Source organism: Ruditapes philippinarum, unplaced genomic scaffold (assembly GCF_026571515.1).
Source record: "Ruditapes philippinarum isolate M1 unplaced genomic scaffold, ASM2657151v2 ctg7223_1_1_1_1, whole genome shotgun sequence".
Taxonomy (NCBI): Eukaryota; Metazoa; Mollusca; class Bivalvia; order Venerida; family Veneridae; genus Ruditapes; species Ruditapes philippinarum.
The window spans coordinates 67,446-95,015 of record NW_026853463.1 but is presented as its reverse complement, the minus strand read 5'-3'; the positions used below and the strand labels follow the sequence as shown (position 1 = coordinate 95,015).

Genomic DNA, 27,570 nt, shown 5'->3' with positions numbered 1-27,570 from the left:
GCGCGAGCGTCAGTAACAGTCCTAGACTCTCCACTAAACTTATGATTAATCATGATAATAGAGCTGACAAAAACATCTTTAACTAAATATCGGCTGGACTACAGTATTGGCAAGCAATGGAGAGATACCATAATGGGGAATAACCGGGTCAAGATAAATATTGCCAAAAATAAAAAAACTGTCAAAATAACAAGGTAATATTTTTTTTTACATAATGGTTCACGTGTCATATAATTGTTCACAAATAAATATGTGATAGTACTTTGTTTTCGACAAAATCTTTGTGTGACATAACTTAAATATGACCATGACTGTTTATTGTCCTTGACCTTCAAGGACAAATATAAAATTCCATTTTAATCTGTAAAACGTAGCCATTTATGCTTAATGCATGGGTGAAAGTTTTCAGGATTATTCCTGAAGTTCAGGATTTTCAATCTTCTGAAAGTCTCCTGTTTCCTATGTAAAACTAAAGAAAAATTGCTAAATTCAGGATTTTAAAAAAAATTTCCAACTTTCACCCATGTTAATGTTAGCGTTACACTATAGACGCGTCAATGAAAAATGATTCTTTTACACTTTAAATAGTCTTTATCTTTGGTATGTGCTAAATAGAATATTAAAGAGTATTGAACCTACACTTATTCAGTATCCTTCATATATGCAATAAGATATTATTAAACTTAAATACAAAATAAGACCTTGACCTATGTTCATAAAGTTCTCTTTCAATGTTTTTTTGCATTTGATAAAAAAGTCAGGTTTGGCCCCTGTTTGTGGTGGCTCTTGTTAAAGGAATAAAAGGTGCTTTGCAGGTTTTTTTTTATCTCATTCAGTGATAGTTCTAGTTCCTGTGATCAAAAGCTTATTTGCATATGGAAAACCTGTCCAACCGTGTATATTCAGATTTCCAAAATGATTCAACAAATCATAATACACATACAAAATTGCCAGTTTCTAAAGATTCAATTCTAGTTTTGATATAAAAGATTTCAGTGTATATAATATACGAATGTTATAATTACTTACAGCAATCTAAACTCAGTTAAAAATGATGACATGGATGCTGCACTGGCTGTGAACTATGTCACTAACAGATATAAAACCAACCTAGACTGTAACTTGAAGTATGGTAAATCTATAAAGTCAAAGACAAGCAAAGATACAGTAGAATTGTCTGTAGCAGCTAAACACAAGGATGACAGTTCTATTGAATACAGAGCTGACCTGCTATTTCCAGCAAAGGTTTGTTGTTGTTGTGGGGTGTTTTGTTTGTTGTTTTTTTTGGGAGGGGGGGGTATATTTTTCTTCATTTATACACAATTTATAGAGTTCAAGTTACTAATGCACTGTTACAGTGCTAGTTTTTGTGTGTGTTTTTTTTATAAATTTTAGTCATAATCTGTTTACTGCTTAAATTTTATTATTTGTTATAAAGATTTTGACAGGTTTTATTGCCCAGTAAAAACAGTTGGAATGTTTTATAACCAGAAAGATTATATCTCTGGGAAGATTATATCTCTGGGAAGATTATATAACCCTGAATCTTATATAACACAGAATCTTATACATGTGTTTATATAAATTATATAACCCAAATTGGTATGTTAGAATTATATAGAAAACATTCATTTGAACTGTTGTAGCATTGCTTTTCTAATGAGGTATAAATTGATAAAATTTGAATAAGCTAAAATACTTACATACTTTTTACGTTACAAATACATAAATTACCTGTAAAATACAGAAAGCTTATAATTTCATCAGAAAAGTACATGTACATATTGTTTACAGAATATTAATGTGACAGTTACCGGGGACAACAAGTATGAAGATAAAAGTATACAGAGTAACGTACAGATACAGTATCACCCTGAGAGAATTGTAGCATTTGATGTACATCTACACAACAGAACAGATCTCTTCTTTAACTATGCTGGAGAACTTGTCATTAAACTCCCACAGGTTTCTTATTATTTGCTTTCATATATCTAAAGCCACAGTTACTTTTATAAGAGTGTTAGCCAATTTTTCGGTCACCATTATTTACAGTAGAAGAACTTCTTAGTTACATTATGATATTGGCAAGGCACATGAGGTAACCACATCTTCTATAAACTAGCTGACAGTCATTACATGACAAGAGTTCAATGTACCGTACAATAGTTTATTTTAAACATATTTATTCTTGTTCTATAGTTATAGTTAGCTTGAATTATAGTTGAACCATTCTCCTGTCTGTTTATCACACTTACCTGTAAAAATCAGCACCAGATCATATCAGGAAACATGGCTGTTAACCCAATGTAAGTGATGGTCTAGTGGTTAAGGTGTCTACTTCTCAGCCCCGGGATAGCTGGTTTTAGCAATACCACCCAAATTCCAAGCAGTAGTTGGGCTCATATGATTTGATTTTTAGGCCCTTATTTAAATACTCTACTACAGAGAGGTGCCTGAATTTCCAAATAACATGCACTTATCATCAAAAACAAACAAGCACAATTTTCTTTTTTTAACTTTTTTTTTTATCTGGTATTTATTTGTTATAAAAGCATACATGCTGTATTTGGTAATAATGATACTCAAGAAACAAAGACATGTGACTACTTAATGCTTGCTTGTAAATGCAGTGTCAATTTTTGATATTTATATATTTGTATCTTCAGGAAAAAGAATTATCATTTGCTGGGGCTTTTGGGAAAGAAAATGACAACAAGTACATCAGTAATCTGGAGTTTGAAATTATCAAAGGTCGTCGTACAAGAATCGACACAATGCTGAAAATTGCCACACAAAAAATGTACGAGTTTGAGATTGGAGTAAAACTTCCACAGCTAGAGCCAGTGCGTATACTTGGCTCATATACCAATGAAGAAAATGGCCATTCTGTTGAAGCCTCATACAAAAAAGGAAATGATCTGTACAGAATTATTGTTGAGGGAGCATATGAGAAGGAAGTAAATGGTAAATTTTTGTTTGATGTGACGGTACCATCACGTAGGGTCAAGGTCAATTTTGTATCATCACGTGTTGAAACAAAAAGTCATATGCTATTTGATGTACAGTGGAATGCTGACAAGAATCTAGATGATCGTTTCCTTACCAACTTGACTTCTGACTTTGTTAGTTGGGCCGATTTTGAAATAGCATATCTATTACATTACCCCACACGTACCATCAACTTTGACATGAAACACGCAGCTGCTGCAAGATACATCACAAATATTGAACTCTCCTGGAGTCCAAAAGAAAAGCTTGAATTCAATATAATTTTCAGAGATGACAAATTTAACAGAGCCGACAGAACCGAATTGGCTGTAGATTTCATCAGTCCATTTGAAGGATATGAAGAATTGGGTTTAGCAGTTTCATTGATCAGAGATTCAGCACAATTTCAGACAAAGAGCAGTGTTACCTGGGCTAAGAAGAAGAAGGTGTTAGTATCTGCAACAGCAAAAATACCATTTGACATCAATAGTATTGATATTGCAGGAACCATAAGTACACCATTTGAGACATACAAAAGTATGACAGCTAAAGTTAAACATCGCCTTAATGATGACCTGAATTCAAATATTCTGATAGAATGGGGGAGAAACAGGCTTTCATTGAACACATCTGGTGCTATTCAGTACAATAAGATCTCACGCTCATTTAATGGGAAAATAGATTTCCGTTCACCATTTGAGGGCCTTAGGGCCATGATTATCAATGCTGAGCATAACGATGATTCTAGAACATTTAAGTCAAAGTTCACAACTGATCTGTCCAAATTTTCTTCACAAACAAGTATGGACAAGTATACAGTAGAGATTGACATGACTCATGATTATTCTTTAATTGGCTTGAAAAATCAAGGTGTCATCAAAGTACTTATTCCTAATGATGATATTCCGATCACTTGGGAGGTTAGCAGTTTGAGTGATAGCTCGCGGATTATGCTGGACATACAACCAATTCGTGGCAACAGATTTAAGTTTGATTTTAGTGAAACACATCAGCTTCAACCATTTAGAAAACTAAGTTCAAGTTTTGAATTTTTGATCCCAACAGAGGCAATACAGGAACTGTTAATTTCCTTCAGTCATGAGGATAGACTTGGTTACTTGAGGACAACAGGTTCAGTTGTCAAAGATAACTTAAATATGATGTCTGCCGATGTTAACTACCAGAACATGTATGGAACTGTTAGAGTAAATTCCAACCTTAAAAGTATCTATACAGAAGATCTTACTATGAAATTCACATCTGCTCATAGCATTATGCCGTACATCAGTGACCTTGAAATCAAATATGGTGGAAAGGACACGCCATATAAGGTGAAGGCAGAGAGTAGTATCTTTTATAATGAGTATGGGGTATATGCTAACAGTTTGAAAATATATACACCATTCCCTGGATTCAATATGTTCACAATTACAACTTCCCGAAATAGACAAGGTCGTAAATGGAACACTCAATCAGAGGTTAATATTGATGATAAAAAAGTAAATGTTGGAGTGACTTACAGGTTTGATCATGTTAAGCAAACATCATTGTCAATAAAAACTTCATTTCCACAATTTCCAGGGTTGGATACATCTTTCATGATAGATGGAACTCTGACAAACTTCAACGGAGATGCATCATTTATCATGAGACCATATGTCGAAAAAATTTCATCTTATTTTACGTGGTCGTTTTACCAAGGATCAAGCCTAGCTGGTAATTTTAATCTGACTACACCATTTACTCAGTACCCATACATGAAGGCTAAAGTTGACAGCAATCTTTTAGGAATGTCTCGTGTATCAGGCTTTGAGATTGAGTATCTGCCTACACAAGTGGTAAAAGTAATATCCGACTATAGATTTACATCTTTAGAAACTCTTGAAGGAACAGTCAAAGTTACAAGCCCTTATACGATGAATAAAGAGGTTACTGCTGGTTTTACCCATACTGGAAATAGGGAAGAATTTAAGACTGAAGCCAAGATCACTTGTGAATGTTTCAAAAAACCTGTCTTTACAGAGGCGACATTTTCCTCGAAAAATGGTGTTGTATCGACATTTGTTATGGATAGTCCATTCCGAGGATATGAAAGTGTAAAGTGGAATTTGAACCATAGAGGTAATCTGGAGGATTTCAGCACAACAGCAGAATATGAAACTAATGGGAAGAAGATAACATTAGAAAATATGTTTAGTATGAAGAAAGATATTCACTATAAGATAACATTCCTCACACCTTTTGCCAATATTTCACGTAGTCATATGGAGTTCAGACATGAAGGTAAATTCCCTAATACAAAAACTCATGCTGAAGTTGGATACAACACAAACGTTTTATCTTCTGATATTGACTTGCAAAATAACAGAAGATCCACAGTTTTTAATGTTGCTGTTAAAACACCTTTTGAACGCTATGAGAATATGAATTTAGACTTAAGTAAAACTGGATCTTTGAATGATTTTAGTGCAAAAGCTGAACTACAATATGATAGATTATGGCATGCTTCTTTGAATCATAAATTTGATGGCCAAGACTTATCAACAAGTTCTCTCTTGAAATCTCCATATTTGCCAAATGATGTATCTCTATCCTTCAACCATTCTGGACAACCACTTGACTTTATCACCAAAGTTGAGTATACCCTTGGTCCATCCTATAAGACATCAGGTGAAACTCAATTTTTATTTGCTCTTCCAAATTTGACTGCTTCAAGCAAATTTGTCACAAAAATAGGTGAAGAGACACGGGTAAATGCAGTTTCATTAGAGCATAAATTCATTAAACAAGATAAAGATTTAGATATTTCAACAGCACTTCTAGCACAAATTAGAGAGAAAAAAGCAAAAGCAAACTTCAAATTTAAATTGCAAGGTGATATTGAAAAGGACATTACATTGCTTACTTACATAGTTGTTGAAGTCCCACATGCTAATTTCAACTACAACAAGATATATTACGAATCTAACAGCAGGTCCACAGGTTTATCTCGCGCACAAACTGTTACATTTATGTTTGAAACACCAATGTTGGAAAAGGCTTATTATACTAGTACTTCATCCATGGATGAAAAGATCATTAATGCATCTGAAAGGTACTCTTATGGTGATTATGTTTTAACAAATGAACAAGTTTGGCAAAAGGGAAAATATCATTTCAAAGGGACAATTCCTTTGGAGGGATTTGAAGAGACACAGGTGGATGTGACCTATGGAGGAAACTTATTTAACAAGAAGGAAATGGCAACACTTCCTGATGTAATTAATTGGAACTTTGATACAACCATCACCCAGACATCTCTTGATGCCCCTGTTAAAGTCACTCTAATTGGAAATATCAACAAAAAAGAAGAGAAAGTGAAATTTGTTACCAACAATGTCAAGGTTGTGTATGGACAAGGCAGTGAAGTAAATGTGGACTTAACATACAAGCCAATGAGAAGTGTATTAAAAGTCACAACACCATTCGAAGGATATGAGTCCTCAGAATTGGAAACCACCTATAATACTAAAGATTATGAAAGAGATTACAGTTTGTCTGTAACAAGCTCTGCCCTTGAATTACCCATTGAACTGACATCTCAGTTTAAAGTGAATCCAAACCAGATTAAAGATTCTGTAATCTTTCAAAAGTTTACGAGTGGTTTCACTAATTTTACTCACATTGAATGTGAAATAAAGGCTGAAAAGTTACGTCTGCTTTGGGAAGATAGCACAATGACAGAACAGGTGATAGACATAGAAGGGCCTGTGTTTGTTCAGAACATAGGTAATGATAAGGTTGAAGTTGGTGTTCATATGACAGTCACTACACCCTTTAAACAATTAGAAGATATGAAAGTAAACTTTGAACACAGGCATTACACTTCCCCAATGAGAGCAAAAGAGGTAATTTTGGTACAGTACAATAGAAAAAAATACTTTGATATAGATGCAGAGGTCGGGGCTTTGAACAAGTTTTCAGGCAGTTTGATGTTCAGGGAACCAAGGCAGATGGAATTTAGTTTCAGTGGTTTGAATGAAGGTCAAAGCGTAAATGGGGACTTGTTGCTCAACTGGAATAAACTTGAACAAGACAGTAACTTCAGGTTCCAGTTTGGTTTAGCAGACAGTGGAGATATGATGAAAGAAAAGAAAGTTTTCCATATTCGTATAACTAACCCTGGAAGAATTGTTAGCTTACACAATAACTTTGAGAGGACTAAGAACACAATATCAAGTTCAGGAAAGATTTCATGGGATGAAAAGGAAGGCAAGGAAACATCATATAACCTTGAATATTCTAGAATGTTTTCTAGAGGATCATTATTAGACAGCTTAGATTTGAAGGTCATTCTTCCAACCAGGTCAGTAGAAATGTCTGGTTCATACACAAATAACAGTGGACAAGTAGTCAGTACAGGAACTGTGATGTGGGATTCCGAGAATGATCGTGACAAACAAGTGCAGGTCAAGGTCACCTTGTCTCCCACTGATATCAGGAAAATGGCATCACTAGATATCAAACTACCCAGCATGAATAAGGTTCTTCTTTTTCTATACAATTCTTATATCTTTAAATATTTTTTTATAGTTCTTTTTTATGTTCATAGTCATTGATTGAAGCTTAAGAAAGCTAATGTTTAGTTTGCAGAAATTCTTATAAATATATTCTATGATTAGCATTTTACTATCAAGTGAAAAAAAAATTCAATGGAAAATGAGAAATAATGAATAAAACTCAACAAAAATTCATTCTAAGCTGAGCAAGGAATTTTCTATTATGTAACTTTGTGTTGAAGATTATAGTTTTTGAGATCTGATATGATAATTCTAGAACTTCTTGATATCTTATGTTTATACTTAAAATCATTATTTACTTTTTAATTCATCACATTTATCAGCTTATATAACCTTTAAAAAGTGTCATATACCTTGCGGTGTGCATTCAAAAGAATTGTATATTTAAAGTTTGTTGTTTTTCAAGGGTTAATTATTGTATTTTTATTTTTTATAGAACATTTAAACATGTTTTTTACTGTTTTATCTCATTGGTTAGGACTTGTCACTTAGTACTGAACTTGCTCTCAATGATGGAAGTCGATTACTGGACGGACAGACAAAACTATCTTACTCACCAAATGAGAACAAAGCTGTGTTGATAAAGTACATTATACAGAAAGAGGAAGGTGACCAGCCAAGTTATAAGTAAGTGATCAATACAATTATTGTGTAATACATTTTAGTGTCACCTGTGCTACATACAGGCCACCTGAAATATAGACTACATGTAATAAAAGCCTGTCAAGAAAAGCCCAGCTTTGTAATTTCTAATTTAAACAAATACAAAGCAAAACAACCCAGTTATGACATCAGAGAATACTAAAATTTCATTTTCTGAAGTTGACATAGACTGGAATTTGATGACTATGTAAAACCCTTAGAGAGGTGTGACTCAAAATTTAAGGCAAAACTATACATATATATGAGTCATTTCTGATCAGTGTGTCAAGAAATATATGGGCAGGATTTATTAATTTGAGTTTTTATTTATCTTGTTTTTCAGTCTGATAAAATATAAGAACAATAATGTCAGTCCAACTTATGTGGTTTGCTGTACCTTATATTGTAACTGCTTGGGTTTTTGCTTAAGAATTGCAATTTGATTGATTGATTACAAACCTGAATACTATGTTTTGAGAAGTCAGCTTATTCTAGTCTTTTGCCTGCTGATATCCAAATCCTTTTCTTACTTTTCAGGGCTGGATGGAGTTTGGATCATATTTACACAAAGACACATGTTGCTATGGTATCCACCTTGTCCAGTAATGGTGCCGTGACATCTGGTGATCTTCAGTTGAAGTACCGTGGCACAGAAAAGCATTTGACAGCATTACAACTTCAAGCTGAAGTCGACAAAGATGAAAGAAAAATGAACATAAAGGTAGATTGATCATAATACTTAATGCAACTTAAATGGTGGTTCCTCTTAAGCAACAAAATATTGTTAGAGTTTCATCAATTTTGATTAACAGCTTACTATAATTGATTGATTATTCAACGATAACAGTGTATATAGCATGATATGACAAATAATAAAATTGGCTGAAGTCAGATTAAATACCAAGATATGACATATTACAATATTGGCTGAATCCTGAGTTTGTACCAGTAAAGGACAAATTGTAATATTGGCTGAAGCCAGTTTAAATACTATTATATGACACATTACAATATTGGCTTAAGCCAGTTTTATACCGTGGTATGACAAATATTTGAATATTGGCTAAAGCTATGTTATATACAATGATATGACATACTTAGATATTAGCTTAAGCCAGTTTTATACCATGGTTTAACATATTACAATATTGGCTAAAGCCGCATTGTATACAGTGATATGACATACACTGTATTTAAATACACACATGTATTGGCTTAAGGCAGTTTTATACCATGATATGACATATTTAAATATTGGCTTAAACAAGATTATATACCAAAATATGGTATATCCAGATATGATATGTTAAAATATTGGTTTAAGACAATTAATGGCTACATTTCATATCACAGCATTCATGATTAATTTGTATGTTTATCATGTACATATTTATTCAGGCAACCAGTCCTAGCCAAACAGCAGAGGTAACAGGTCACATGACCTCAGAATCACCTTACATTTTTACGTTGACAACATCTCGCAATATGAAACCAACATGGAAGACAGTGTGGTCTGTTGATACTGAGAAGAGAAGTCTTGATGCCTCTATGACTTATGGTATAACTTTTCTGTTTCAAGTACTTTCTACCCGTTGGTGTTACAACATAATTATATCTGTCTCCCCACTCCTCCAACACTGTCACAATTTATTTATAAAAAATAGTTTAAACAATATTTTATCTATAATCTTTACACCAATATAATAAATTAGATGAAAGTAAATTTAAAGAACTTATAAAGAAGCGTGAAAACTTTTCTTTGCAATTCTCTTGAATGCACACCACAAGGTATATGACACTTTTTAAAGGTTATATAAACTGATAAATGTGATGAAATAAAAAGTAAATACCGGGTAATGATTTTAAGTAAATATCTGCATCATAATCAAGTACATGTAAATAAAAACAAAGGGGGGATTTATATAAAATTCATATTTCAGATAATTTCAATGGTCAGATAGTAACCAAGGCTTTCTTCCCTAATTCTACATCATTTGAATCTGAGACAACTACCCAGACATCATCTGATACTGTACAGGAGGGACGTATGACAATGACTAGAGAGGACCGCAAGGTGAACGTTCATCTAAAATGGAGGCCACAACTCATCTCGGAGGCTACAGTGAGTTCTGTGTATTAACATGTCAATGAATAATCTATACAAAGTATAGTTTCATTTAGCCATGACTGAAATAAAAAAAGTCAAAAGTTTTTTTAATCAGTTGTATTCATAAAATTAATACTTCAGTTATACTTTTTTTAGCTTGTCTGTTTTGAAGAGACAGTCAAGCTATTATGATCGCCGCGGCATCTGTTGTGTTGTCAGTGTCGATGTCATCGTGGAAAAACTTTCATCTAGCTCATATCTCTAATAGTTTTAAAGGTATCAATATGAAACCTGGAATGCTTTCTTATAGTGACTAGACAAGGGGTAGAATTTTGAAAGCTATATTTTTGGAGTTATGCCCCTTTCTAACTTCTTGAATTTTGTCAAAAGTGGTTGTGTTTACAGATGAGCATTAACGCTGCATTGGGTGCTCTTGTTTTGTTTTAGAATTATGGCGCGGAGGCACTGCAGCAATTGAGGAATGAGATGAGCCCAGTGATGCATGACAGCATGAAGGAAATAGGAGAAGTACTCCTGCAGAAACATCGTCTCATCAGCTCTAGTGTTAACGAGGAGCTTTCTCCATTGTCTGCAAGTATCGGGGAGGAAATGAAGTCTCTTCAACAAGATATGAGAAAGATGCGACGTGAGCTGAAGAAGATGTACCGAGAGAATGACCTCTATCTCAAAACTATTGAGGAAACCTACTCAGGATCTGTTAAAGCTATACTGTATGTTGAAATATTCTTGATTTATATCAAGATTTAATGATTTGTACAAGTATGATTTCAAACCGCATATGATCTTTATACATGTATATTCTTTTTCAAATTTCCTATTGTATTTAGAACCTCATTTACAGGTTTTTGTGTATATAGAAGAGGTAGCCATTAGTTATTAATTGTTAAACAAAATGTTTGAATTATTCTCACAGTTGATAGATATTAACATATTGTGTTCTTTGACTTTTTTTCAAGTCAAATTTTTACAAAACTTATTAGTGTTCTCTTTTTAAATTTGATTATTGTTGAAAGTTGTTTGCAAATCTGACAATATCCCTTCAGAGCTGGATACTCGGCCGTCATTTCAAAAATGGAGGTTGCTTATACCAAAACACAAGAGGCCATGGAAGAACTGTCAAACAGGATTGATCAGTATCAATTTAAGGAACGTTACAACACCATGATGAATACTGTCTCTGAGCAAATTAAGGTGAGTTGAAGGAACTGTCATAAACTTTATAGTTTAACTATTTATTGAAAACCTCTTGCTGTCAAGTAAACCATGGCACAGGAGTTTAATAAAAAATGATTTAATACTAGACTTAGAATTATAAATATGTAACATGATGTCATTCAGATGATACAAAAATAGCATAAAAGGCACCAATGTTAGCATAACACTTTCTAGTGTATCGATAGCAAAAATAAAGCTTCTCTTGAACTGTTTACAATTACATGTACATATTTTGGGTAAAATATTTATATTGAGTAGGTTCATAACTAAAGTTATTGAACTCATTCAATAAAATAATATGCTCACCAGTGACTCCCTTAATATTATTTTATTCATCATGTTCAATGAATTCAGTATTGAACTTACACTCATTCAGTATTCTCTATATATCAGCCCACTTACAGGGCTCTACAAATTTTTTTGGAATAGAGTTGTCCAGGACAACTGACCTAGCAAAATAGAGTTGTCCCAAAATTGACCACAAGTGTCCAAGTCTCGGTAAATGTTCAGTATGCGTAGTATGTATACTATATCCAAAGAAGAAGTAAAAACAATTAATTTTTTAATATTTTTAAGTTACATTTTGTATTTCATTTAGTATAAAATAGAACATTTTGTTTCAACTGAAATAGTTTTGATTGTTCAGCACTATTCCCAGGTACCTTTCATCACTGTTCAAGTTTAATAGCCTGTGTAGGCCTATATGTTTTGTTTCAGTTTTATTTTTTTTCCTGAATTTTTATCCTTGATCTTGAAAATTTAAGTAAAATTCCAACATGAATGTAGTTAGCCATAGCCTCTCTCAGTTTCCAAATTTCACATTGGACATGGTAAATAAGAAAAAGACAGTCATTAATATTACCCGGTAGGGAAATATAAAATATGATAGTGAATTAGACTATTCAGATACTTACAAATCTCATCATTATTTATCTAAACATTGTCAAAAGTCCTTTTGATTCATAAGAAACAAAAGATTTTTTAATATTTCTACTTGCTGCAGAGCTTTAAACTTATTAAAACTGCCTCACGATTTATATAAAAAAAATCGGCATCGCGAAAATATGTGACAAATGAAATATTTTCTGTTTACCTCATACATTATACTATTTTAACTATTGTATGTTCGAATGCATTTAAAATAGATGCTTTTTGGATATTTTAATATTGATTTCCACTTAGGAATTTATCAAAAAGCCTAAAACAAAAAAATCCAAATTTTCAATTCACGGCACAAATTACTGTCTGCTTGTGTCAATGTATCAACTTCAAAGACCAAGTCTGTGACTTAATAATGTTTTTGACTTGTCTATAATAATGTTGGACTTTGTCTTTAAGATTTTTATCAAACATTTAGTGTCTTATCTATTTTTATTGCCTGTGGCAATGTAAAATTAATTAGCGTAGCAACTGCTGAGATTGATTGCCTCAGTCGAAGATTACCGGCGCACCATGCTGTGAAGGGTCGTATTAATAAACATAATTTTACAGTTGTCCAAGATTAGCATCTGTCAAAATTTGACTTGTCCGGGACTAACTTTCTGCTTATTGTCAGTTGTCCCAAGTGGTTTTAGAGTTGTTTGGGACGTCGGACTATAGGATTTGTAGAGCCCTGACTTAGGATAAAATCCATTCCATGACACGTTTGATTTCAAAGATTGAAAAAGAATATGTTCATTTGAGCTCCCCCCACCCCCACTAATTAAAGCAATTAAATTGTTTTCTGTTTTACAGTCAGGGGAGGTAATTGTGAAGAAAGAATTAGAGATGATATTTACTGTTCTGACAGAGAAGGTTAAAGAGTTAGCTACCCTGTATGATGATACAATTAAAGATATCTCTAAACAAGTACAAAAAATGATCGAAGGTAAGATCCAGATAAATTTTTATAACATAACAGTTATGTGTTTACTGATACATTATACACAGTTGTTTATACTTAAAATGACATATATCTGGTTTTGAGGTTATAAACTTTTTTCTGTGTTCTGTCTTTCATTGGTCAGAGTATATTCTGTGCCAGTTTTTGACCAGTCAAATATCTGAGATCAGAGTTTGAGCTTAGAGAATCTCTTTATAACCTCAGACCCAGATCTGGCCAGCTTTGATGTCTGGAGATAATATTTTCATGTTCAGATTTGTTTTCCAGACTAAGCTTAACAACTGTGAATATATTGCATCTTTTTTTTTTCTGTTCAATTTGGAAAATGATGTTGTTCAATAGGTCAGTAAAAGATATGTCATTTAGATATGTCATTTATGTTTTGATTGGCATAAATGTTGACCGTAAGAATTCCTTCTACCTTTTGATTTGTAACTGCAACTTTTCATATCAGTTCAGTCAGAGGGGTCTTTAAAATATAAATATTACTTTATTACTTTTAAGTGTCTTTATGTGTTAAATTATTTGGAAGGAAATGTAAAATGAAACATTTTTTTTAAAAGAAAGGTAAATTGATTTTATTAAGAATCATTTTAAATAAACTAGCAACTTGGGTATTGGATATTTCCTTGATCAAGAAACTTACACTCATTGGTCAGTACTGCTTGGTTCAATGAACAGATATGCGAGTATCTAAAAGCATAATTACAGATTCCTACACAATGTAACTAAAGAAATTCTGTATAAACTAACCTGTACAAATGAACATGTGTCACATATAAGAGTTAGAGTGAATGTTTTGTTTACAGTTCTCCTGGATGAGCTAGCATTGACACCATATATAGATGATGTGAAAGCAGCTTATAACAAAATCGTTGAAAGTAACCCTGGACTAGACAACACACAAATCTTGAAGGTTATTAATGAAGTACAGCAGGTAATATGTCTTAAGTTTATTGCTCTATCTTATTGTGTAGCATTTACTTCACTAAATTTGCAAAATTGATATCCATTGTTTTGCATTTGGAACTGTTTATTCTTGATTTCAGGGTTTTTTTTACATCAAAAATACTAAACCAAAGCACTTTCATTAAAGGCTTACCAATACAAAGGATATAGAGCCAGACAAACTCCCATATCTGCCCTGTCTGACCAAACTAAATAGTATAGGCTGATCACTTCTTATAATATATTAGCTATTGACAATTCAAATGGCAAATTAAAAGCTGGGCTAGACACTGATACTGATTTAGCAGGATTATGGTTAACTTGTTTACCTTGCAGGGCTTTTTTCCCTTCTATAGCAGGGGCTGTTATAGAGTTGCTTCCCCAAAGAAAAATTCTTTAAAATCATGCAGTTATCCCCAAAAATTGAATTTATATCAATTTGTTTTCTTCCCCTATTTCAAATACATTGTATTCTGTGTAATTTTCCCAAAAAATTAAGGGCAGGGCTGCTTCCCCAACCTGTGAAAAAAAGTCCTGCCTCATTCTTGCTAAATGATTCAATAAATGTATTTCTTAGTCATTAATATAGGTGCCACAATTGTTTAAAAGAAATGTTTTGTATGTATGTTTTCCCTTTTCTAATTGCAGCTTAGTTTTTTATGTTTTAATATACAGCTAATACAAGATTGAAAAATGACATGTCATTATTGTGATGCCATTATTTTGTAGATGCTTCTTGAGTCCATGGAGAAATCTACCTTCATAGAGAAATACAAGGCATTATATAAACATACAAATGAACTCTTGTCTGACAAGTTTGGTGACATCATGGCCAGTGAGGATATACAAGAAATGAACAAAGCTATCCTTGACCTTTATGAACAGGTACTTCTTTATTTAAGAGAATCTCAAATCTTTTGTCTCCTCAGGATTGTATTTATAAATGCATAACCTTGTAAATTATCTGATTTTTTTTCTCATTAACTTCATGTTTTATCAAGTTATTAAATTGTTCAAAACTGTCTGCTATATTTTGGTTCTTTGTGAGGCATGTAGACACTTTTTTGAATCCTTTTATATACCTATAATAATTGTTTTGTATGTGTTATATTTTTAGGTATCCTGGTTGTATACATACACAGAAATCAATGTTTCACTGAGGGAACTTATCCAAGACATTCATGATGCTATCAGGTCAAAGGTCATGGAAAATTTCAATGATTTACCACTTGGTCTCCTTGACCTTCACAAGTCAAAGGTTGTCACATTCGACCTTCAAAAAGGAGAAGTTGAATTTGATCTGTACCTGCCATATCCAATGGAGAACTTCAAATCACTGATGAAAATGACATATGATAGATATATGAAGAAGGTTAAAGCGTTGGCTGACAAATACTTCCCGAGGAGAGATATCTGTTTGTCTGATTTCTACTATAGATTACCTCATGTACGTTGGAGCATGAGTAAAGACTGGACTCCACCATTTGATGGTAATATACTGAAATTTTAGCTTTCCAAAAAAATGCATAATTCCATTTTATTTATTTATTTATTTATTTGAAGAGTACATGTTTACTTGTGATATCTGATATGAAATTACAAAGTTTGGTGTTACATGTTTTTCGATTTGGTAATTCGGAGGAGTGGGTTGCTTGTTTAGTTACAAAACAAGAAAAGATAAACTTAATATTCTTAATAAAGTCAAGAAAGACAATTCATTATTGTAAAAGTTGTTTATAAAGACTTAAAATTACACCAAACAAATGACAAATGAAGAAAAACATAATACCTCTTAAATATTTGTTAGTTAAAGATTATTCAGGAAACTTGTATTTTGTCACTTTTAAAAAAGGATTTCTTTGTTTGTTGTTGTGTTTTCATGTTATGTATATGTACATGTTTAGATATAAGTTTTGTGTTTTGGGGTGTTTTTTTGTCATTAATTATTCTATATATATTTTATTACAGTATTTGGTACAGTATCTGGCAAGCAGCATTTTACAACATTTGATGGTCACCACTATGATGTATCAGGATTATGTAGTTATATTCTAGCTCAAGATGTTGTCACCAATAACTTTTCTGTCGTTCTCAAATACACTGGTGGGTCTAGGACTCTTGCCAAAGAGTCTATTATTGCCATTGTAGATGGCAAAGTGGTAGAAATGTTCCAAAATTACATGGTATTTATTTTTTAATCAATTTATTGCTAATTTTTTTTTTAATAAGATTTCTCCTTTTTAAAAATTCGGAACTGAATATCATATTTTAACTCAGTACCTGCTAGAACCCAAAGTTATTAGTCTGCCAATATATGTATTGAGGTATTAAAAACCATTTTACTTCAATTGAAAGTTCCAAATTGAAAGCAGGACAATTCTATTATACAAAGTCAGCAGGATAATTTTCACTATGATAAAAGATCATGTACTGTAAAAAGTGTTAGAAATCACAAAATACATAAATATTTTCTATCTGAAACAGCAAATTTTGATAGATGGGAATAAAATGATTAAATTGACAAATTATGAGAGCTGTGATATATATGATGATTGACTGTTGTAGGTTAAGGTAGATGGCCAGCCAACAGAGTTACCCTTCCGTTCAGACAGACTGACAATTGTCAGAAATGGTAATACAGTTTCCCTGGACAGCAGTATTGGACTGTCTGTGGTATCCGACTTTAGCAGAGATTACCATATTGTTGCACTAAGTGGCTGGTATTATGGTAAAGTTGGAGGTCTACTTGGTAACATTGATAACGAGCCAAATAATGATTTGACAACCCCAGAGGGTGAGACAGATCCAAAGTTGAGAAAGTTCTTGAACTCATGGGAGGTGGACAGTTCTTGTAGATCTACCATGGCTTATTCAGAAAATGAACCAAAGGTGAAATCACCTGAATGTTCAGCAGTGTTTGATGCATCAAGTTCATCTCTCCGTCCTTGTTTCATATTGGTAACTGTTCTTCTTATTTGTATACATTATTATTATTTTTTGTACAGGTCTACACTTTTTCTGGAAATTTTTCTTAATCCTTTTGCTAAAAGTCATAAAAAACCAATATTAAACCAAGGAAATCAATTCATATTCCTACATGAAGATACCCTTCTTGTTTGTAAATAGATGGTTCTGTGAGAGGGACAGGTAAACCCATTGTGTTGGGAGAGAAAGGGTTAATCTGTAAGCCATATACTGGCACCCATTTAACTAAACAAGTACATTTGAAGTGCTACCAAAGAGAGAAAGTTTTTCATTACAGCTTAATGATCAGCTATTTTCAAAATCATGGAGTTGCATAAATAAATGCATGTCAAAATTGTTGATTCAGCTATTTTGTAGAATAAACTTAGAATACCCGTAAATAACTTATAATCAAAATGTAATTGAACCTTTTTGTTTTTCAGGTAAAGCCAGATATGTACGAGCATAGTTGTAATATTGAGCCATCAGCTGTATGTGATATTGCCACACTGTACAGTGAAACTTGTCACAGACATGGCATCACAGTCAACATCCCAAACTCATGTGGTATGTTTGCTATAGATTTTTTGTGAAAATTCTCTAAGTCCGAATATAAGGTGCGTAACTAAAATAATTCGGTAATTTAAACATAGTGTGAAAATCTCCAAACTTTGGAACTAAAATAATTTAGTAATTCAAATATAATGTGAAAACCTTTAAATTTTTAAGATTTTTTTTAAATTTTAGTTTTTCATTAACTTGACTATTAAGTAATTCAATAAAAACAAAAATGATGAGATTTGCATGTTGACTGCTATCTTTTATCACTATTGCTTTTAAGCAAAAACATAATAATTTGGATAAAGATATTGTGAACTCGGACTTGTTATTTCAGTGAAGTGTCAGGCAACTAACTCAGTGGAGTACGGCTCTGATGAACCTCTCAAGTATGAACAAACTAGTACCAAACAATTACATAACTCCATGGATGTTGTATTTGTGGTAGAGGAACGCCAATGCAACAAAGACATCTCTGATAAACTGAAAAATGTCATCTACAGGCTTGAACAGTCTCTCATTAAATCAGGTACCATAATTCTTTATATACTTGTATTGTAAAAAAAATATTTTTGATCTTTTCTTGCAAATAAGATTAATTCCGAGTTAATTCATTATTGCATAATATGTTAATTTTGGTCAAATATTTCTGAAAGAATTCATACATATATTACTTGTGATGTATTTTAAAGATATTCAAGGTATTTATTTAACCTTTTACCCCATGAGCATATTGCGAAAATTGGCCGTTTTCATTGAAAAGCCTCCTGTAACAAGTTCAAACTGCTATGAAACTATGAAAAATGCTTCAACACTGATGAAACTTGATACAAATGTTGACTAGACCATAGCCTCTGTAACAGCATGTTCAAACATAAATTTCCTGTTACCATGGCAATGGGGGATGTCTCAAAATTGCCAAAAATCACTATTTTGCATTGTTTTTTAGATCAAAACTAATTTCAAAGTGCTGCAACTTCTCAATGAATTCAGATAGAGTAAAAGGCTTTTCAGTGTCGGTTACTAGTTACCAAAAGTTGTCGAATCTCGTCTATATCAGGGAAGGTTAATTTCAGCTATCATTGCTAGTAGTGAACATTAAATGAATATACTTTTCATAATTCTAGTATAAAAGTATACCTTTGGGCAACAAAATATATACATGTATTTAAGTAATTTTGTCTGGAATGTTGATTATTTTGTAATATAGGGTCTTCAGATAACAGGTACAGTTTGGTAGGATATGCTGGAAGCATGATAGACTCACATACAATGGAGGGACAACTCTTTAATGATGCTACAAAGTTTGCCATGGGACTTGAAAACTTGAGATTCAACAATCTTGGCCCTTACACAGATCCTTTGTCTGCCTTGGAGTATGCAAGCAAGCTTCCATTCAGAACGGCCATCAAGAAAACTGTAGTACTTGTTAGGTATGTCCTACAGTTAATGTAACACAAATTAATTGAAAAAAAAAAATAGTAAAATTGCTTTTTCCATTTCTATGTTATATTGCTAGGCTATTGCATATGTTGACACTACCCTTATAAGTACATGTACAACTAAAATTATGTTATGTAAAATCCAGTTTCATTGGATAAATCATATTCTATATTTAATTTTTTTATACTTTCATAACATTCTGTATTTACTCGTCCAAGACTTTTGACCAAAGGTCAAAGTTGTATTGTGGTTAGCATGTTGATAAAACTTACGTATAGCCAAAACTCATAGTACATCATGTTGCAATGATAAATGAGCTAGTCCTTGCCATGCTTAATATCTTACACAGACTTGTTTATCCTTCAATCTGGACAAAATCATTCATATTTTTTGGGGGGGGAATTTTCAATATAAGTTCTGACCAAATAGCAAACAGTACAGACCATGATCAGAAGACATGAATGTGCAGCTGAATTTGGTCAGCACTGGACACATGGGTAGATTTAGTTTTTAGCAGCTTGCTAAGAGTTTAGTTAAGTTAGCTGGCTGGTTCATAATGTAACTATTGATGTAATATAAACATTTGTTGTTATTTCAGTTGTTCACCATGTGAGGAAGCAAATGGCTATAGTTACAACACACTGTTATCAGAATTACAAACATTAGATATATCTCTACATGTACTGAGGCAGCAAGGGTTCCGTCTTACCACTAACCGAAGTCCAAAATCACAAATATTCGGTAAAATTTATTACATTGTATTTATTTATTTATGTCTTCCGATAATTGCCTAAAAGTTATAGTTATTTTTATTAAGAGAGTTTTTTTTTTTTATTATATATATTGAACAATATTATGTATGTGATTATACACTATGTATTTAATCATTCCTTCGATATTAGAAATAACACATTCATCCCATGTTTGTTGTTATAAATGTGATATCTTCTAAAGGCTGAAATTTAGAAGAAAAAAGGTTTTTACATGATTCAGGAATTCTTTAATTAGATATTTTCAGTATTATAGAAAGAAACAATACTTTATTCACAGGTATAGACAATGACGAGGCGTTTTTTGGACAGAGGAGAGACGTTGATGTATTTTCTGACCTTGACATTCCGGTAGACTACTGCTCATCTCTTGCGTTAAACAGTAGCGGTTCTATCTTTGACTCTGGTAACCTATTGGTAGGCAATGTGAGAGAGCGGAGGAAATTTATGGACAGTTTTAGTGGCCGTGTACAACAGAAAGAATCCACTTGTCAAATATGTAGTTGTGAGCTTGACCAGTCTGGAACTCCACGCTCTATTTGTCGACGCTGTGATAGACAACCTCTGCTCAACAAGGTAATACTGCATTATTATTCTTGCAAATTTGAATAATTTTTTTTAGTCCCCTACCAGTTTACCGGAGGGGAATTTAGGTTTACCCTCCGTCCATCTGTCAGTCCGTCAGTCCGAGTCACTAAAATGGACTAAAGGGCCATCTAACTGTAAACAGAACAAAAGAGAACAATAGAGTTCATTCCATAACAATAGAATAAGGGGCCATGGCCCTCTATTAAACAAAAGAAAATAACAAAAGAAATGGCCCTTTAGTCCATTTTAGTGGCACATCCGTCCGTCCACAAAACTGGATCCCGCGATAACGCAATAAGTACCGAAAATATTTTTATGGAACTTGAAATATGGATAGATGGCAGTATGGAGATTATGTACGTCATTTTCTTTTCTTCCTATGTTGAAAATTCTGGTTGCTATGGCAACAAATAGACTGAAAATAGGGCAAATTTTACACATAAACTGGATCCAGTGATAACGCAAAAAAGTACTGGTAATATTTTTATGAAACTTGAAATATGGGTAGATTGCAGTCTTGAGATTATGCAAGTCTTTTTCTTTTCTTCCTATGTTGAAAATTCTGGTTGCTATGGCAACAAATAGACTGAAAATAGGGCAAATTTTACACATAAACTAGATCCAGTGATAACGCAAAAAGTACTGAAAATATTTTTATGAAATTTGAAATATGGGTAGATGGCAGTCTGGACATTATGCATGTCTTTTTCTTTTCTTCCTATGTTGAAAATTATGGTTGCTATGGCAACAAATACACTTAATTTCAAGATTTCTGATTCCGATTTTTACGCTTTTTCACTGTAACTTCTTTATTTCTTAAGGTATTTACTTCAAACTTTATATATTAGTTTCTGGTCATCAACCACATCATATGTGACAAGGTTTACAACTCTAGCACAAAAATTATCAGAATTACCTCCCTTCAACTTAGAATTTTCATAAAAAAAAGTTTTTTCTTTAATAACTTCTTTATTTCTTAATGTATCTGCTTTAAACTTCATATTTATGTTTCTTATTATCACTCAACATATATGAGAAGGTTCAATACTCTAGCAAGACTATTTTTAGAATTATTCCCCCCTTGGAACTTTTTTGAAAAATTGGTATTTTTTTACTCCCAACTTCCTCATAATCTTTTTAGGATTTACTTGAAACTCCCACATCATAATAATATGACAAGATTTTTTCCAACAAATTTACTTAAAATAGAGAAAAGTTGAAACATTTGTTATACTTATTCATCCTGAGAAAACTGGACCTGATTATCTGTTGTATAAACATAATTTCCTTACTTGGCAGGGAAACTAACACATTACTATGATATATACAAACTTAGAACTCAAAAGATTTAAGTTCATTGATGTCATTCATTCATTCAATGGTATAATTGAATGGCCAATGGAGCATCAGAATGTTGCTGGGGTTCTAACCGGTAGGGGACTTATAGATTGCTTGCAATACTATGATAATTGCTTGTGTAATTTATGTTTTCTTTCCATATTTTTGAATGATTTAATTGACTCTAAGAAAAATGAAATTTTGATAATATTGTATTGAGTCATGTTGAATGATGATAAATATGGATTTTAGTTGATAATTTAATTATTTGGTACTATCTTACGTTCAAAGACACTTTAATAGTTATGACAGTTGTGTACATTGAATAATTTCAATTTCAGCCAATCACAAAAATGGTTCAAACAGCAGTGAATTTAAAAAATACCTTCTCACAGAAATTACAGGTATGGTTCTTATTTCCTATTGCAAAAATAATGACTTTGAATATGATTGAAATAGTCTTGAAACAATTTTGATGAATATGAACTAGCTTTCAATTTAGAGATACACACATGTATAAGAAATATCTTATAATTTCTCTTTTTTCCCCTTTTTTAAAAAATTAAAAGCTTCAAACCAATGTATGTTGGTTAGTAACTTCAAAGAATTTAAGTACTAAGTAATTTTATTGTAGATATTTCTGTCATTTCTTTATGATATTGGATTACTATTAAGATCATGTGGCCGCTGTTCAGCTGTACTAGTTGAAGAAGATACTATCTGTTTGTCTTTGCAGTATTTAGTGAGCATTTGCACTGGTAGAAAACTGCTTAGCTTCTGTAAACCAATTAGATAATTGACTGGCAAAAAATAAAAATAAACATTCCTTGCTGGATTTGAACCTACATCTGTGGAGATATGTTTTACTTTAACTTTATTATACTTTTCATATACTAATTGATTAATCATATAAAGTATTCTTTTACAAAGAAAATACATCTAGGTAGATATCTGTTGTCATAAATGTACTTGTTACAAGGTGCTATATACAATATTATTATTAATAAAATTGGAACAAATGATCAACACAGGTTTTAAGGTTTGTTTATTGATGTAAACTTATGTTTTCGTTTTAACTCTCATGAGTCTTCATGAGGGTTTGATACAATGTATTTACAATACTATATCTTTTTATTTTTCAGTTATTCCTATTCTAAGAGGAAAAGAAGCAAATAATCAAACTAACAGATGACTAAGGATCATTATAGAAGTTTAATTGTTTACAATTTTGTGCAAGGATAGAATATCTTGTAAACAAGAAACTTAAATAATTTTATGTTATTGGACAGTTATCTCTTGATCACATGCGAACATGTGTAAATATTATTCCATGTACTTACATTGTATTCTTAGAATTTGTTTATATTGATTTTAAAGTTGAATTAAGAAGGATTTTTCATATTGATTTACTTTTTTAAATGTTTATTTCATTTGATGTGTTGATAAATAATATAGATGTCATGTGCTGTATAGTTAGATATGAAAAAAATTTCACTGTGCTTCAGTTAGGCGTTTTAGTGGGTTGTCTCTCTCTGTAGATATATATGAGCCGTGTCATGACAAAACCAACATAGTGGGTTTGCGACCAGCATGGATCCAGACCAGCCTGCGCATCCGCGCAGTCTGATCAGGATCCATGCTGTTCGCTATCAGTTTCTCTACTTGTAATAGAATTGGTAAGCGAACAGCATGGATCCTGATCAGACTGCGCGGATGCGCAGGCTGGTCTGGATCCATGCTGGTCGCAAACCCATTATGTTGGTTTTGGCGTGACGCGGCTCATATAGACTCCAATGAACCTCCATGTTTGTTGTCAAATGGAAGTTTTAAATATGATAACCTGCTACTCTTTTAATAACAGATCTCCAAGATTAGTTAGAAGTTACATTTACACAAAATTAAACAAAGTAAAATATGTGTTATCATTCAGCTAAACTATATAATACATGCATTTTAATAGGCTTATAAGTATTTTACTTTTCATCAGTGATTATAAGATGTTTATATACATATGTATATTTTGTTTGTTTGTTTTTTCTGTAGCCTCTCGTTTGTTGTAATGTATAATATTTTAGAGCATGCAAATTATATTTACCAAAAAAAGTATTAACTTTTCATGAGATTTATTTGTGCAATTGATACATGTACGGTATATTTTACAATTCACAGACAGGTGTGAAAGTCAAATAAGAAGGGTATATTACATGCATAGTATTTCATTCTTACACAACTTTGGATGTATTAAAAAATTCTTTGATAGTAAATCTGTTTGAATGATGATTTTCTTATTAATGGCCTTCAACGTTTTGTTTTAATTGTTTTGTTTTTTAATTAAATAAAAAAAATTTGTTGAAGTTGATTACTATTAATTTGTCACCGATACATTTGTGACTGTAATTTTTATCATTTTACTAATTCAAAATAATCTGTAGAAATAAGTTAATAATTAAGCAAGCTTTCATCTCTATTTATTACTCATGCCATTAGCAATAAAATTTATTAAAAATTCTGATTATTTTTTCCCCCTGATTTACAGTTAGTTGGCCATTAAACAGGTCTTAGAGGATATTTTTTTTGTGTGGAGAGCGTGAGAGTGTGAGAAGAGAACTTTTTAAAAATGACATGTTCATGTGTATGTATTGTTCATGTGTATGTATTGTTCATGTGTATGTATTGTTCATGTGTATGTATTGTTCATGTGTATGTATTGTTCATGTGTATGTATTTTCATTAAACAGATTTTAAATGTACAAATTATTTTACTGCTTTATTTTACCCCACCCATGTCCTGGCATCCTCCATAATTGACACCATACTTGCTCTTATGATTGCACCGGAAAGTGAAACGGAAATAGAAATGTTTAAATGTTTGTATAATGTTAAAAACCTGATAAAGGGTGTGACAAGAAATACTTACATTTGAAATAGCTTTCACTTACTTATGTTGACTTTTAAACCTTTACTACACAGATTTTGCTTACAGAACATTGTTTACTGAATCAGAAATTTTCATTAAAAGCTCTGATCAATAACAAATGAGCCGTGTCACTACAAAACCAACATAGTGGGTTTGCGACCAGCATGGATCCAGACCAGCCTGCGCATCCGAGCAGTCTGATCAGGATCCATGCTGTTCGCTGTCTGTTTCTCTACTTGTAATAGAGTTGGTAAGCGAACAGCATGGATCCTGATCAGACTGTGCGGATGCGCAGGCTGGTCTGGATCCATGCTGGTCGCAAACCCATTATGTTGGTTTTGTCATGACGCGGCTCAAATGTAATGGGATGACTCTACTAACAAATGAACTGGCAAAAGGTGTAGAACCATCAAAATAGCCATATTATTATAGTCACTTTGTTAGGCAATGCTTCATAGCTTTCCTTGCTCTACATGTCCTGAAATGTTTGTTCTGTCCACATCTGTTTTCAAAATTTGACTTACTGGAATAACAATTTGATTTGTTTATTCTGTTTAACTGAGAATTTAGTTATGATTAAGTCAGCAAACACTTTCTGTAGACAATCTTAAATAACCTCTGAACTTAAGAATGAAACCTTAGGTCACATGTTTGCATGCAACAATGTTCACTCTGTGAACTATGTGAGGTTACAATGTCAATGTGAGGGTCAAACTTGATGTTGAAATCATCCATACAACCTTTCTGACAATTTCTAAGATATTTGGGCTGAAAAATTTACCTCTGTAGTGTAATCAAAGATTGTCAATATTTTTGGCTGTGCAACCTTGTTTTTAACACCATATTGTGTATCAAAACAAACATTTGCCTCTAAAATATTAATAAGATTTTTGTACTTTTTGGTCATGTGACTATGATGAACCATATTTGAAATTGTTAAAAATCTTTACCAAGTTTAAGAAGGTTCATGACAATTGAGGCAAAAATGTGGCCACTTGTGTTAAACAAGAGCCGGTTGCAACCGGGGGATGCTCCCTGAATAGGTTTTGGACACAGAAAAGTACACCTCATAGTTTCAGAGTTATGTATCGGACAAAGTTCAATGTTTCAAAAATTAGGCAAGGCAGAGTTACTATTCTTTGCACTGCACTTTTACTCAGTGAGATCTATCTCTTGTTGATACCTCTTGTAGTTTCCCAGCAATGTCCCAGACAAAGTTCATAGTGTAAAATTGACAAAAGGCAATAACTCCAAAAATAGGCAAGGCAGTGTTACGGTTCTTTTACACTGCTCATCTACCCAATGGAACTATCTACCTACAAATTTTTATGTAAATGTCTCTTTTAGTTTCAGAGTTATATCATGGAAAGTTCAAAGTGAAAAAAGGAACAACGGGCAATAACTCCAAAAGTTAGGCAAGGCAGTTTTACGGTTCTTTTGCACTGCTAATATTTACCAAATGAGATCTATCTACCTTGTTGATACTTCTTCTGGTTTCCGAGTTATGTCCCAGACAAAGTTCAAAGTATAAAAATGAACAGAGGGCAAAAACTCTAAAATAAGCAAGGCAGTTACGTTTTTTTTTGCACTGCTCTTCTACCAAATGAGATATCTATCTACCTATATAGTTTCATGTCGATAATTCTTATAATTTTAGAGTTATGTCCCTGACAAAGTTCAAAGTGTAAAAATGAACAAAGGGCAATAACTCCAAAATAAGGCAAGGCACTGCAGAGTTATGGTTCTTGTGCACTGCACATCTACCCATTGAGATCTATCTACCTACAAAGTTAAGTTGATATCTCTTATAGTTTTAGCTATGTCCCAGGAAAGAATTTTCTAGAAGAGATAATTCAAAAAAGCTTGGAACATAGTTATGGTTCTTTAGCACAGCACTACTACCCAATGAGATCTACCTACAAAGGTTCATGTTGATATCTCATATAATTTTAGAGTTATGTCCCAGACAAAGTTTAAAGTGTAAAAATGAACAAAGGACAATAACTTCAAAATGAGACATGGCAGAGTTACCGTTCTTGTGCACTGCACATCTACCCATTGAGATCTATCTACCTTCAAAGTTTCATAGTTTTAGAGTTATGTCCCAGACAGGATTTTTCTAAAAGGGAAGAATTCAAAATCGGGGCAAAACAGTTTCTTTGTTTCATTTTACGCCTTTTCCCAACAGTATTTCAGTCATATAGGTGGGTAGTTTCCTAACCATCGTTCCTGGAGAGTTACACCAGTACTAGACTACCTTCCTCCTTGATAAACTACCAAAGCATCTTCCGGGGATCGAACCCACGCCAGAGAGGTAACTGGATTAGAAGTCATCGACTCTAACCCCTCGACAATGGAGGCGGTCCAGAGTTATGGTTCTTTAGCACTGCACTCAAATTATGTCCAGGGGTTTTCAAGTAATGATCCGGACAAGCACAACGGATGGACAGACTGACAAGGAGGCCACAATATGTTTTCCTTTTGGAAAGCATAAAAACTAAATGTGGATTGACGACTGATATTCACCAATCCTTAAATCTACTCCGAGCCAGCTCATGATAAATAGTTATTGCACTTTACCTGAAAGTTCCATTTGTAGATGATTCTAGTGATATAAAACAACACAGACA

The 27,570-nt window shown here is 32.7% G+C and overlaps 1 protein-coding gene across 1 annotated transcript; it reads left to right on the top strand.

The window, feature by feature from the left end:
* Positions 1-24,951, top strand: LOC132736932 (uncharacterized). The gene is made up of 23 exons (XM_060724145.1): positions 1-194; positions 1,032-1,245; positions 1,795-1,965; positions 2,667-7,511; positions 8,026-8,174; positions 8,727-8,910; positions 9,588-9,747; positions 10,130-10,311; positions 10,744-11,027; positions 11,361-11,508; positions 13,267-13,399; positions 14,224-14,351; positions 15,092-15,247; positions 15,480-15,852; positions 16,331-16,545; positions 16,928-17,320; positions 17,770-17,893; positions 18,222-18,413; positions 19,095-19,317; positions 19,926-20,068; positions 20,378-20,673; positions 22,365-22,427; positions 23,166-24,951. The coding sequence occupies exons 1-23, from the start codon at positions 52-54 to the stop codon at positions 23,178-23,180; spliced, it is 8,934 nt and encodes a 2,977-aa protein (XP_060580128.1). The 5' UTR covers positions 1-51; the 3' UTR covers positions 23,181-24,951.
* The last annotated feature ends 2,619 nt before the right edge of the window (positions 24,952-27,570 follow it).

What these genes read in the sequence shown, in the direction of transcription:
- LOC132736932 (XM_060724145.1), top strand. Translation starts at nt 52, where the DNA reads ATGATAATAGAGCTGACAAAAACATCTTTAACTAAATATCGGCTGGAC. An exon ending in AACTCATCTCGGAGGCTACA is followed by an intron (nt 10,312 to 10,743) that starts GTGAGTTCTGTG and finishes GTTTTGTTTTAG; the next exon opens with AATTATGGCGCGGAGGCACT. An exon ending in GACAACCTCTGCTCAACAAG is followed by an intron (nt 20,674 to 22,364) that starts GTAATACTGCAT and finishes TTTCAATTTCAG; the next exon opens with CCAATCACAAAAATGGTTCA.